This window comes from Trachemys scripta, unplaced genomic scaffold, assembly GCF_013100865.1.
Source record: "Trachemys scripta elegans isolate TJP31775 unplaced genomic scaffold, CAS_Tse_1.0 scaffold_30, whole genome shotgun sequence".
In the NCBI taxonomy this organism is placed as follows: domain Eukaryota; kingdom Metazoa; phylum Chordata; order Testudines; family Emydidae; genus Trachemys; species Trachemys scripta.
In genome coordinates, this window is record NW_023260516.1 from 291417 (window position 1) to 305473 (window position 14057).

Consider the following 14057-nt stretch of genomic DNA (forward strand, 5'->3'; position numbering starts at 1 on the left):
AGTACCCGCCCACGCCAGCTCCCCCACAGCACCAGCTGCCTCCCCACTTTTCTAGCCAGAGGCAATAAACACCTGCACCCCTCTCCTCTATCACTCCCCCCACCCCCAGCCCAGGGCACTGCTTCCAGGGCCCCCAGCTGCCGGGCAGCCCATGGGGACAGATGAGCTTATGAGGAAAGTACTGAGAGCCAGGAAACCTGGTTCTATCCCTTGCTCTGGGAGGGGAGTGGGGCCTAGTGGTTAGCGTGTGGGGTTGGGAGCCAGGGTGCCTGGGTTCTATCCCTGGGAAGGGAGTGGGGCCTAGTGGCTAGAGCTGGGAAAACCTGGCCCATGGCCTGTCTATATTCTGCTGCCTGGCTCTGTCTGCCCCAGCACATGCGGGGGTTGGGAGGCAGGATGCCGGGGTTCCGTCCCCATGTAGTGGGGCAGAAGCGACCCCTCTGTGTCTGCACACACCAGTGGCTGGAGTTTGCCCAGGGCCGGCTGGCTGGGTAGCACACCAAGGCTGGCTAGGCCTGTTCCTGAGCTGGCGCTGCCCCCTGCTGGCCAGAAGGGGCTCGGCTACATTAACTGAGAATCATGGATGGGCCACAGGGCCTTTTTCCCTTAGCGGACCCCGGTGTCCGGGCCATGCCACAATCGGAGGGACTCCGCATAGCCCTCCCTATATCCCCTGCTGGAGTCTGCATCTGATGCAGGATTCTCTTTCTCTTCCTGCCCTAAATGTTCTGTGTGGCTGTTACACAGCCCCAGTGCCCCACCCCAGAGGGGCCGCATCTCAGCCCTGGGTAAGGGGTCCCTGTATACAGGGCTACCCAGAGGTCGGGGCAAGTGGGGAAATTTGCCCTAGGCCCCACAGGGGCCCCCACAAGAACATAGTATTCTATAGTATTGCAACTTTTTTTTATGGAAGGGGCCCCCTGAATCCTCTGGGCAGCCCTGCCTGTATAACCAGCCTCTGCATATAATCAGCCCCTGCACCCCACTTCAGAGGGCTTGCATCTTAGCCCTGGGTAAGCAGTCCCTGTACAAACAGACCCGATGCCCCATTCCAGAGAGCCCCCGTCTCAGCGCCGGGCAAGGGGTCCCTGGAAAAGGCATGTGGAGAGTTAGAGCAGGGGGGCTGGAAGGGGAGTGTGGTCTAGTGGGTAGAGCAGGGGTTTAGCATAATTTCTCCACCATCTCTCTCCAGCCCTGGCAGGCACATCCCTCCCAGCTGCTCCTTGCATCAACTGCAAGCAGGGCATGGTGACCTGGCAGCTCGCACTCCTCCACCCGGCTTCTGCCCATGGCTGGGCACTGCCGGCCCGGCTCTCCTGCAAGGCACAGCATGGAGAGCTGTGGGTGGCACAAGCCTGTGTGCTGGGCATCCAACAAAGCTGGAGCCTGGGGGGGACCCCCAAATCACCCCACCCCCCATTAGCTATGCCCCCTGACAGATGCTCCACCGCAGCCTGGCAGAAACACCTTCCCCCCAGGCTCAACCCTCCAGCTCCAGGGGATGGGCAAAGCCCAGCTGGGCTGTACCTGGGGGGTTGTTTGGGGGTGGGGGCTAGATGCCCATACAGCATGAACCCATTCCCTTGGGGCAACCTGGGGGAGAGAGGGAGACGTTATACCCCCCTCCCCATATGGATGGGAGAACCACAGAGCTAATTCACAGCCCTTTTTGCTCTAACCACCAGCCCTCACTCTCCTCCCAGAGCCAGGGAGAGAACCCAGGAGTCCTAGCTCCCAGCCCCCCACCGTGTAACCACTGGACTCCTCTCCCCTCCCAGAGCTGGGATAGAACCCAGGAGTCCTGACTCCATGTGCTCATTTTATGAGAAATGTGGCAATTCCAAAAGCACAGCGCCTCCTAGCGTTGCCTTAGGGCATTGAGGCCAGCATGGACAATGGGAGACAGCGCCCCCTGCTGAGCCCCCGCCCCGCTCCCTGCAGCCCAGCGCCCCCCTAGCGCCCCCCTGGGGCATGGGGGCCAGCGGTGCTTGTCAAGGTGACATCACTGTGTATTTGGTTGGGTTGAGATCTGGGGGGCAGGCATGAGGGGTGTCCCTGAGCTGAGAGCAGAGGAGGGGGACGACCTCCCAAAGCCCCATTTACTCTGGATATCCTCTATGGGGCCGGCAGGGGGAGGATTGTTGCAAAGAGAGGGGCAACTTGGATGACAGCAAATTTGGGGAGCTGTGGGGTGGCATTCAGGTCATTCAGCTTGGTTTCCTGAAGCAGGGCTGTGGGGCCTGGGAGCCGGGACTCCTGGGTTCTCCTCCCAGCTCCAGGAGGGGGGTGGGGTCTAGTGGTTAGAAGAACAGGGGGGTGGGGGAGGCAGGACTCCTGGGTTCTCTCCCCGGCTCGGGGGGTGGTGGTGTATAGGGATTAGAACGGGGGTGCGGGAGCCAGGACTCCTGGGTTCTCGCTCGGGGGGGAGGGGGAGCCAGGACTCCTGGGTTCTCTCCCCGGCTCCGGGAGGGGCAGGACACGTTGTCATCTCTCTCCCCGCTTTCAGCCCGGCCCCGCGCGGGGGAGGGGATTTTCTTTGCTCCTCCTTCCTCGTCCTGCTCGGGCCTTGTTTCCTCAGCCCCACACACACTCCAGCCGGGCCCTTCCCAGACAGCAAGGGGCGCCCCTCCCCCATCTCGCCAGCCAGCCCCCCAAAGCCCCCTCGGCGCCCCCTCCCCGAGCCGCCATGAACATCTTCCGATTCCTGGGGGACATTTCCCACCTTCTGGCTATTATCATCCTGCTGATGAAGATCTGGAAGACGAGGTCCTGTGCGGGTAAGGAGGCCCCCCTTTACCCCTGCTCTGCACCCCCAAACTACCCCTCCGGGTCTCCCCTGGGAAACTGCCCCGGGCTCTCTTTGGAGGGGTCCTCGCTGGCTCAGCCCAGCCCCTTGCCCGGAGCAGGGTGGTTCTCCGCCTCCCATGTGACAACGGGAAGTTATTGGGGTGCATGGCCCCCAGCGCACCCCTCCGTCACTGGGCTTTGGGGGGCATTGTGGGGGCGCCCGGGCTCCCCAGCCCGCCCATCCTTCGGCGGCCTGGTCATCCTTCAGGTTTGCAAATTTGGGGGGTGAGTGTGCGATAAAGCCAAAATTGAGGGGGGGGCTCCTTGATTGGGGGGGAGTTGGGAAGTGGAGGCAACTCTGGGGGAGCAAGGTAGCCCCTACACTATAGGGGGAGCACGGATGTGTATAAGTAAATTGGGGGCCTCCTCACCCCACAAACAGACCCCCCCCTTTTGAGATCGGACTTGGAATTGACTTATTTGGAGAACTAATTGGGGGAGAGATTTGGGGGATAATTAAACTTCATATTGGGGAGCGGACACCCCTCGTGAAGGGGGGATGGGCCCTTTGATTTGCGGGGTTCAGTGCACTCCCACACTCGTGTATTTTTGAGGTGGGGTGGGAATAGCCTCGGCTGGGTTTTGGGGGCTCCTTTTTGAGGGGCATGGGGTTCTGGAAGGTGGAGGACTTGGGGGACGGGAGGAAATGGAGTTCCCCACTTGAAGAGCTGCCTTTGGGGGAAGTTTGAGGGGTTATGTCCCCTCCTCTGGGAGGTGTTGGAGGGCTGGGGAAAGGGGGTATCTAAAGCCCCAATGATTGGGTCATTCCACCCCCAATGGCTTTGTGGGGGGAGTTGATTTGTGGGGAAGGGGAGGAGGGTGGTGATATGGAAGCTGGGTGAGAAGGGGGGTCAGAGATCCCAAAAATTACACTCCTGCTGCCCCCCCCCCCGACCCCCATCCTCTCTGTTGGGAACGTCTGTATGGGGCACAGACCCCCAGGCACACACACACACTGCAGGGGGCTGCGATGTGGTGAAGCCAGAGGCCTGGTATGTGTGGGGCAGCCCCAGGCTGGCGTCAGCAGCTTCCCCTGGACTGCAGAGCGATCTACGGGCAGGGCAGATGGGAAAGGCCCTGGATAGAATAGGCCCGGAATGGCTGGTGCTCCTCACTCCCGACATGCAGCCCCCCTGCTGGCCCAGCCCTGGGCTCCCCCCCCCCCAGCTCTGCAGGTGCCCCTCACTCCCGACCCACAGCCCCCTGACCCCCACTTCATCTCTCTCCCCCCGGGCAGGGATCTCTGGGAAGAGCCAGATTCTCTTTGCTGTCGTGTTCACCACCCGCTACCTGGACCTGGTCACCAACTTCATCTCCTTCTACAACACCTCCATGAAGGTAAGGCCTGATCACTGTGCCAGGGGGCTCCCCAGCCCCCCCTCCCGCCATCTGCCCCCCAGGCCCTCTCCGACCCCCTTGCACACACCCCTCATCAGCTCCCGCCCGCCTTCCCCTGGGTTTCCGTTGGATGCTTGGTTCTTTGTCTCTGTGCCGGGTGAGGGGTCCCCATAAAACCAGCCCCGCACCCCACTATAGAGGGGCCATGTCTCAGTCGGGGGGTCCCTGTATAACCAGCCCCCACACCTGCGTCTCAGCACCGGTGAGGGGGCCCCATGTAAGAATCCCCCACGTCCCACCCCAGAGGAGCCGCGTCTCAACACTGGGCGAGGAGTCCCTGTATAATCAGTCCCACCCCAGAGGGGCCGCGTCTCAACACCGGGCGAGGGGTCCCTGTATAACCAGCCCCCGTGCCCCATCCAAGGGGGGCTGTATCTGTATCTGAGCGCCAGGCAAAGGGTCCCTGTATAACCAGCCCCCGTGCCCACCCCAGAGGGACCATGTATCAGCAAAGGGTACCCATATAGCCAGTCCCCATGCCCCAGCCCAGAGGGGCTGCATTCCAGCCCCGGGCTAAGTGTCCCCATATACCCAGTTCCCATGCCCCAGCCCATAGGGGCCGAGTCCCAGTGCCAGGCGAAGCGACCCCATATAACCAGCGCCCACCCCAGAGGGGCCACATCTCAGCGCTGGGTGAAGGGTCCCTGTCTGCACTAGAGGCACACAACCCATGTCATTGCACCTTGGGGTGGGGGCTACCTCGTTGTGCTGGGTTTGTGCAGTGCCTATGGCGGGCTCCTCTCCGCGGCTGCTCCCCCGCCGCCCGGGATAACCAGCGGGGAAGGATTGGGCTCCCACCCAGCTCCGCCTCTTGTCTCCAGGTCGTGTACATCGCCTGCTCCTACGCCACGGTGTGGCTGATCTACAGCAAGTTCAAGGCCACATACGACGGGAACCACGACACCTTCCGGGTGGAGTTCCTTGTGGTGCCCACGGCTGTGCTGGCCTTCCTGGTGAACCACGACTTCACTCCGCTGGAGGTAACGGCAGCCCCACGCTCTCGGTGGGGGCACCGCCAGGCTGTTTGGGCGGGGCTTGGTTACTCTGGGGGCGGGCAGGGAGGGAGGGCGTCTCCCCGCCTAGAGCCTGGCGCGGGGGGATCCCACGGACTCCGGCGCGAGTTCTAACCGGTTCTCTCCCCGTCGCTGCGTGGGTCCTAAGATCCTCTGGACGTTCTCCATCTACCTGGAGTCGGTGGCCATCCTGCCGCAGTTGTTCATGGTGAGCAAGACGGGCGAGGCGGAGACCATCACCAGCCACTATCTCTTCGCCCTGGGCATCTACCGCACCCTCTACCTCTTCAACTGGATCTGGCGCTACCAGCAGGAGGGCTTTTTTGACCTGATCGCCATCGTGGCCGGGCTGGTGCAGACCATCCTCTACTGCGACTTCTTCTACCTCTACATCACAAAAGGTGCGTGCGGAGATTAGGGACAGGGATCTCGTGGTCAGAGCTGGAGGGCTGGGAGCAGGACTCCTCTGGTCTCTCCCCAGCTCTGGGAGAGGAGTGGTGTCTAGCGGTTAGAGCAGGGGGGGCTCGGAGCCAGGACTCCTGGGTCTATCCCCAGCTGTAGGAGGGCAGTGGGGTCTTGTGGGTTTGAGCAGGGGGGGCTAGGAGCCAGAACTGCTGGGTTCTGTCCTTCCACCTGGAGGGGAGTGGGGTCTAGTGGTTACAGGGAGGCAGCTGGAAGTGAGGACTTCTGGGTTCTATTTTGGCTCCGTCACTGATTCGCTGTGTGGTCTGGGGAGAAAACAAGTTGCTTCCCCTCGCTATACCCCAGTTAGCACTTCTGGAAACAGCCGTGCTCACCCACCTCCCAGGGTGGGCATGTGTGAGGAGCTGGGGCCGAATGACCTGTGCTTCTGGGGCTAACACTGGTAATTCAGCGGGGATCTGTGGTGTGGTCATTAAAGGCTCTGTGGGACTTTATTGGGGGAGTCGGACTGGCAAATCCCTGTACAGTGGCAATTTTATCCCATGGCCCTGTCGCCCCTGCTATGCCAGCCCACCGTGCCAGCGAACCCTGTCAAATGCTGCTGCCTAAAGTTAGGCATCAAAATCCACTTTGGGGAAGAGGCTGGATTTTGTCAGAGGGACCAGGTGCTCCAAGGTCGATGGGAGCTGAGTGTGTTCAGCCCCTCTGTGAATCAGGCCCTTGTTTGAGTGCCTAAAATTCAGGACTTGGCATTTGATCTCTGTTCTCGTTTGTCATACTTTTCTAACATGGCTGTGTGCTGCTAAATAGCTACCATGCCCCCACCCCAGAGGTGGCTGCATCTCACTGCTGAGAAAGGGCTCCTTGTACAAGCAGCTGTTGCACCTCACCCACAGGTGGCTGCATGTCCCCTCTGGGTCAGCAAGTCCTTTGTGACCAGCTCTCACACCCCACCCTAGAAGGGGCTGCCTCTCAGTGGTGGGTGAAGGTGTAAAATGCCTTGAGACCAAAGGTGTAAGAAACGCTGAAATCCTTCCTCCCACAGTTCTAAAGGGGAAGAAGCTGAGTTTGCCAGCGTAGTGGCCTCCTGCTCCCGCTGCCCTCCGTCAGACCCCTAGGAGGAAGCCTGTTCACATGCAGACGACAGACACCTACCGTTTCTGACTCTTTTTTTGTTTTTTGACCAACTGAACCAGCCACAAGTCGAGCTGAGCTCTCCTGTATTTACTGTCACCTGGAACTGTTAGCCACTCGAGCGAGAGACCGTGGGGATTTGGGAGGAAACAGTCGACAGGCCTTTTTTGGTCGAGACGGATCTCTGGGTTTGAGAGTTTGTAGTTTTTTGCCTTTTGAAAACACCCAACCCCATCTCCCCTGCCCTTTCTCTTCTTTTTCTCCCTCTTCCCTTATTTTTATAAACAGCCGGGGACGTTTTAAATGGGCTTCTCTCTTCCCTCTTGGCTGATTCCCCGGTTGTGTAGCCAGACAGGCTCGCTGAGGTCTTTGGTGCCTGCGGCGTGGTTTCGCCAATGTCTGCTCGGATGGAGGCCAGGTTTTTTTGGGGTGCTGTTTTCGAGGCATAGGGTGGGGGTGTTATTTCACACCACAGGGAAGGCATTGAAATAGCCTCTGGTTCCTTTTGATAAAAATCCATTTTTTTTCATTTCGAGGTGGGAATTGAATCTGTCTCTGTTTATTCCTTCTTTTTTATTGGCAAAGAGGGTGCAACACACTAAACTCTGTAAATCTCCTTGTTTTGTACATAATTGATGGTTAATTCCTTGTTCACTTTAAATAAACAGAAGAAAACAAAATTTTTTTTTTTTTAATCAACTTAGTGCCTTTTTTTGGAAAAAAAAATCAATAAAAGAGAAACCTGCTTTGTTTTCTTGTCCTGTGTGTGGTCACCTCTTTGTCGCCCCTCTGTTATTCTGGCAGTTTCGATTGGATACAGGGCTCCCCATCACTTCCTGTCCTAAACATGGTGTTGCTGTGTGTGCCATTGAATGTTTTTCATTGGAACATTTTTCTTTTTTTTTTTTCATGGAAAAGTGGGGTTTTGATTAAAGGAATTTTTGTTGAAAAAGGGTCTGTTTTTTCCACAGGTAATTTTGAATTGTTTCATCCAAAAACGAATGCTTCAAACCTGAAATATTTTTATTTGATTTTTTTACACAACACCCAGTTAACCTGTGGAACTCATTACCATGGGATGTTGTGATGGCCAAAGGTATAACTGGTTTCAAAAAAGAATTTGATAAGTTCATGGAGGATAGGTCCATCACTGGCTATTAGCCAAGATGATCAGGGACGCAACATTATGTTTCAGGCGACCTGAAAGCTCTGGCTGCCAGAATGCGGGATGAGAAGACAGGGCTGCATCTCTCCAAAATTGTCCTGTGCTGTACATTCCCCCTGAAGCTCTGGTACTGGCCAATGTCAGAGACAAGATACTGGGCTAGATGGACCATTGGTCTGACCCACTATGGCAGTTCTTATGGAGATGCTGTTGCAGTGCCTTATGGGAATTGTAGTTTGGGTGCCTCAATATTTCCAGTCTCCTCTATGGGTTGGGCTTCCCAGCTGAGTTTCATTTCCCATGATGCACCACCTCCCTTCAGTGAGAGGAGAGACGATCATACATCATGGGAGATGGAATCCAACCAGGGAGCCTGTCTTATGGAGCAGAATGGCACCCAAACTACAAATTCCATGAGGCACCGCAGCAGCATATTTGAACTGAAGATTTCAGGTTTTGATTTATTTTTTCCTGCCCCAAAGTGGAAATTGTCTGTGGCAACAGAAACCATTTTCTGCCCAGCAGTAATTCTGAGTTCTTTGGGAATCACTTACTTCTGCTCAGCTCAAAGTAAGTCCTGTTCCAGGGGTTTCAAATGAACTTACAGCCCCTATGCCACATTCAGATGATGCAAAATCTCAGCTTTACCCATTTTTTTAAAAGTAAGTTTCCAGCACTCCTGGTTGTGAAGAAAACCTTCCCCTGGGAACTGAGGTTAAACCAGGGGTGAAAGTTGGCCGGTACAGCGTACCGGTAAGAACCCGTACCGGCCCGTATTTACCCCACATTAAAGCGCTGCCGCGGCACTGCTTTAATGTCCCTGCCCCTGCCCCTTTTGCCTCCCCTGCCAGGGGCCCTGCTGGTGCAGACCCTACCAGCAGGGCCGCCGACTGGGTGGGGGAAGGGCAGCAACATTAAAGTGCTGCCATGGCAGCGTTTTGCGGATCCTTAAAGCGCTTCCGCGGCAGTGCTTTAACATCCCTGCCCCTTTCTCCCAGTCAGCGGCCCTGCTGGTAGGGTCCGTACTGGCAGGGCCTCCGACGGGAGGCAAAAGAGGCAGGGACGTTAAATAAGAACGGTCCTTTGCCACAGCAGCGCTTTAACACTGCTGCGCCCCTCCCGCATCAGCGGCCCTGCCGGTTTGCGGGGCGCAGCAACATTAAAGCACTGCCGCGGCAAAGGACCCTTCAAGTGCCAGGAAGGGGGGGCAAAGGGAACAGCTACAGGGACTTACCGGTATGAGGTGGGCCGGGTCTGGCTCTGACCCCCAACCCCATCCCTTCCGCCTGAGGCCACGCCCCTTCCGGGGGCCAGCCCCAGCCCAGCCTTGTACCGGTAAGTCCCTGTAACTACTTTCACCCTTGGGTTAAACCAAAGCAGCGCTGCCTACTTGAGTCTGCAGGCAGCCTGAAACAACAGCTTGGAGATGCATGAACTCCTTGCTCCTGCACCTTGTTGACATGTTGATTCAAATGCCGCGACATTGTCAATGTAACTGTGTTGCTGCTGGTCCTTTTAGCAGAAGCAGCTGGTGCAGGGAAGGAAATGCGGCAGAAAGAACAGCAGAGCCACAAAGATAAGGAGGAGGGAGAGAAAGGAGGATGGGGGAAAGGAAGAGTGCAGAAATACCACTGACCTCTAAGGAGTTGGGTATATCTTTCTCACTTTAGTGTCACCAAATGTGACAAAGAACGTAACTAATTTAGACACATTCTATCCTCGATCTTTGCAAACTTCCAGTTGGCATCAGCGGGGTGGCGGGGGAATGGAGCCCTGTATTTAGGGCCAGAACTATACGCGGAATTTGTCCCTTTGCATCAAATGAGTTTGACACCTGTGGTTGCTGGCTTTCATCTCAACACTGCTTCTCTGTGTCTCAAGTCTCCTTCCCTCTCGCCTTATGATTTGAATTAAGCCACTCAGGTTCTGGTTGAGAAAGCAAAAGCCTCTCTTTATTTACTGCAGGGTGAAAAAAATAGATCTCTAATTGTCATTCAGGAAAGTGAGCCGGTTTCCCCTTGGAGTCTGCGGGAAGGGGATGGAGCTGGCTCTTCTGCCTTCGGTGGGGCTATGATACTCCATGCTGTTGGAGATGGAGGTGGTGGTGACAGAAGAGAGCGTGGTCAGGGCCACAGCGCCTTCGTCCAAGGATTTTTTGTAGGGAATGGGGGGCTCAGCCCACAGGCCCCTCAGGGCTCGGTAGCCCAGGTATACCTGCAAGGCAGAGATGGGGAGACCTGTCACACACATGTCATTCTTAGTCCGAACATCTCCATTTAGGCTTAGGGAATGGCCTCACTGCAGAGTTAACTCAGGTTAGCTCCACTCAAATTACAACTCAACTACCAGCTGTGTCCGCATTGGCACATGTGCGGTGCACGGACCTCAGGGGGGCACATCTGGCGGTTCTGAGCACTGCAGTAAACTGAGCTGCTCTCTATTCTTTCCCAGTGAATTACAGGAGAACTTGTCTGTCCTTTCTGGGCAAAGGGGGGTAGCAGCACTTGAGTGGAGCTAGCCTGCCTCTACACTGGAAAGAGGTGTTAGGAGCTGATGAGCTGTGCTTCCTAGAGTTTTAGCCTATGCCCCCTCTTGGGCCAGGAACACCACCCCACACTCAAGGGCTGTTGTGTGTATGGGACTCATGTTAGTGGCAACACTCAGATTAACTTTGCAGTGAAGACAGGCCCTCAGAATGACTTCCAGGGATAGTTCCCCGGGCAGTGTAAATCCATATAGCTCTGTTGACTTCACTGGAGTAACAACTGATTTACTCCAGCTAAGGATCTGGCCCTCAGTTTGGTCAGTTCAGCCCTTCCTGATGAAGGCTCCCCCTTCTGGCACTGGAATCCCGCACTTCCTGATCTGGAATACTAGCTGAATCCTGAATCATTCAATTCATTTGGTGCCTGCGCATGAGTAAGAGAGACAGGAAAGGTCCATAACAGATCTGGTGAGAAGGCCCCTCCTGAGAGCAAGTGACTAGGTCCGCAGCCCGTTGAGGAAAGTATGAGTCACCCATTTGCAAGTGTCTGTTAAGGGCCTGATCCCAAGAGGCGCTCAGCAGCTGCTGCTCCCCTTAAAGACAAAGGCATTAGGCTTTCTTTCTGGCACCTCTCAAGGCAGGCATGAAGAAGGGTGAACTGGCAAAATATAAAGGGGGTGGTGTCTTGGTATGAAACAAGCCAAAGATTCCTGTCATCAGGATGGGAAGTCCCAGCTGTGGGTAGAACTTGTGTGGACTAGTGGGGTAAACATGGGTGCTGCCAGCAAAGGAGCCAGGCGCACTTGGCTTCTTACCACAGCTGGCTCTGTGCCTCTGTTTCCCCATATACCTGCTTACCTCCAGAGTGTTTTAAAAGGGTTAATTGCTTTGGAAATGTAAAGTACTACAACCATGTTAAGTGATGAGCCCTCTAATGTAGGAAGAAAGAAATAGACAGGAATCACAGTAGCACCCCTATACCACTTTCATTCTTAAGTTAGTGCTATTTCCCAGAAAGGGCCAATTCTGTCTCAGTTAAGAGGGGAAATCTCCTTTCTTTCCTGCCCAGTAGTGAAACATTCCTTTTACAAGGCAGCGCAGCAGGGGCTCTGCTATGATTGCTGGATCAACGGGGTGTATTCGCTCTGGAAAGGACTGGAGTCGAGAGAGAGAAGTGAGAATTTCTTACCCAGCAGGGGATGGAGAAGAAAGCAAAGGAAATGCTGGCGCGGGCTGAGCTGGTTCCCAGCAGGTAGTGGTGAGCAGACCTGTTCCATTGATTGGCCAGGAAACAGAAGCCAACGAACCATATGCACGACCAGATGACTGGAAAGACAGGGAGCGGGATTATGGGCAATGCAAACAGGTGTGTTGGGGAGTTATGGTGAGGTGGGAATGGAGCTGTCAAAGGTCCATGCAAAAGCTCAGGGTGAGTGTTCCCCTTCCCATTTGTCTGAGGCAAACCTCCACACGTGACTGAGAGAATGGGGCTGCATTGCAAAGAATAAAGCAGCTGAAAAATATCATAAAATGCTCTCCAGTGGTTATTGTACAACCAAGTGAATGGGAAACTCAATGACACCTACTGTTCCAGGGGATAAGCTGCCTGAGAAGCTGGGAGGCATTTTTATCTCCGATGAACATCACTGGAAAATTGGTGGGTGTATCAAAGAGGTGTTTTGCCTTCCTCTGAGACATTAGAAGGAGACAGAATACCAAGCTAGATGGATCACTGGACTCCCCTGAGGTGGGATTCAGGAGACCTGGGTTCAATTCCTGTCTCAGCCATGGGTAAGTCACTTCATTGCCTCAGTTTCCCCATCTGTAAAATGCAGATGATGATATTTACCTCCCTTTGTGAAGCACTTTGAGGTCTACTGATGAAAAACACTAGCTAAGGACTATTGGTGTGATCCAGTGCAGCAGGCAGACTGTGGGCAGATGCAGCAGACTAGACGGATCGTTAGCCTGATCAGGTGAGCTAGGGATACCGCGCCTCTGCTCAGACCTGATGGCGGGGGTACTTGCCTTTAACAGGCTGCTTTTCTGATTGAAAATGTCTGCGGAGAGGATACCATGCTTAATAGACAGTTGATCTGATGTGGTACTGGCAGAGGATGAAGACAGACCAATGGGTCTGATCCAGTCCAGCTGGGAAGTGGGACAGCAACAAAGATGTCTCAATGGCAAGATTTGAAGCCCTCTGGCTCTGGCCAAAGTGGAAAAGGTTGAAAGTGCGTGAGTGAAGAGGGGCTTGCTGCTGTGCTATGCTGAGCTGTTGGTGACCAACCCCATAGAGGGACGTTTGGATTTGGGGGAGTAATCACTTACTGGAGAAGGTCAGGTCCAGACTCAGAATGACAGATTTGACCTTGTGGCTAATGATGATGTTGTCGTAAGCATCGAAGGCCAGGAAGAGGAAGGATTGCAGGAAGGCCAGGACTCCGGCTGTGATGGCATAGCCGCAGGCCACCCTATTGTCATTCAGCACGCAGCGCAGCTGGGATGAAGCTGTCAAATTCTGGTAGCCGTCGGTCACCAGGGAGGCAAATATGATAAGCGAGAAGAGCTGGGGTGGCAAAAAGGGAAAGAGTTAACCACAGGTAGACAGACACACTGCTGGGATTGTGTAATAATAATAAATAATAATAAACAAATAAAAGGAAGTTCTTCACGCAGCGCACAGTCAACTTGTGGAACTCCTTACCTGAGAAGGTTGTGAAGGCTAGGACTATAACAGAGTTTAAAAGAGGACTGGATAAATTCATGGTGGTTAAGTCCATTAATGGCTATTAGCCAGGCTGGGTAAGGAATGGTGTCCCTAGCCTCTGTCTGTCAGAGGATGGAGATGGATGGCAGGAGAGAGATCACTTGATCGTTGCCTGTTAGGTTCACTCCCTCTGGGGCACCCGGCATTGACCACTGTCGGTAGACAGGATACTGGGCTAGATGGACCTTTGGTCTGACCCGGTATGGCCTTTCTTATGTTCTTATGTGTAGGGCTGTGGCAACTGGTGGGTAATATGATTGTCCTGCCAGCTCCTCTTTTACACTGTAAGATCTTTGAGGCAGGGACTGTCTCTATTTGTTCAGCACCCACCACAATGGGTCCCCAATCCCAAACTGTGTGATTCTGTAATAGCCCGTTGCCAACTCTGTCCACATATCTATTCAGGGGATACCATCATAGGACCTAATCACATCAGCCATACCATCAGGGGCTCGTTCACCTGCACATCTACCAATGTGATATATGTCATCATGTGCCAGTAATGCCCCTCTGCCATGTACATTGGCCAAACCGGACAGTCTCTACGTAAAAGAATAAATGGACACAAATCAGACGTCAAGAATTATAACATTAAAAAACCAGTTGGAGAACACTTCACTGTCCCTGGCCACTCGATTACAGACCTAAAAGTCGCAATATTACAACAAAAAAACTTCAAAAACAGACTCCGAGAGACTGCTGAATTGGAATTAATTTGCAAATTGGACACCATTAAATTAGGCTTGAACAAAGACTGGGAGTGGATGGGCCATTACACAAGGTAAAACTATTTCCCCATGCTTATTTCTCTCCCCCCCCCCC

General features: G+C 54.6%; 2 protein-coding genes across 3 annotated transcripts in view; one reads left to right on the forward strand and one right to left on the reverse strand.

The window, feature by feature from the left end:
• The first annotated feature begins 2544 nt into the window (after positions 1-2544).
• On the forward strand, positions 2545-7573 carry KDELR1 (KDEL endoplasmic reticulum protein retention receptor 1). Its single transcript, XM_034757724.1, has 5 exons — positions 2545-2777; positions 4085-4185; positions 5067-5225; positions 5407-5659; positions 6727-7573. Exons 1-5 carry the CDS (start codon positions 2687-2689, stop codon positions 6759-6761), a joined length of 639 nt encoding a protein of 212 aa, XP_034613615.1. The 5' UTR covers positions 2545-2686; the 3' UTR covers positions 6762-7573.
• Positions 7574-9931: 2358 nt separating this feature from the next.
• SYNGR4 (synaptogyrin 4) overlaps positions 9932-14057 on the reverse strand; it is an 8598-nt gene continuing 4472 nt past the window's right edge. For both annotated transcript variants that reach the window (XM_034757718.1, XM_034757719.1), the window contains 3 exons: positions 12797-13034; positions 11655-11791; positions 9932-10194 (listed from right to left, as the gene is read on the reverse strand). In XM_034757718.1, the coding sequence (XP_034613609.1) occupies positions 9964-10194; positions 11655-11791; positions 12797-13034 (606 nt within the window). In that variant the 3' untranslated portion in view covers positions 9932-9963. The remainder of the gene's footprint in view (positions 10195-11654; positions 11792-12796; positions 13035-14057) is intronic.

Coding starts and splice junctions, on each gene's coding strand:
- KDELR1 (XM_034757724.1), top strand. CDS start 2,687: ATGAACATCTTCCGATTCCTGGGGGACATTTCCCACCTTCTGGCTATT. Junction 2,778..4,084: donor GAAGACGAGGTCCTGTGCGG/GTAAGGAGGCCC, acceptor CCCCCCGGGCAG/GGATCTCTGGGAAGAGCCAG. Junction 5,226..5,406: donor ACGACTTCACTCCGCTGGAG/GTAACGGCAGCC, acceptor GTGGGTCCTAAG/ATCCTCTGGACGTTCTCCAT.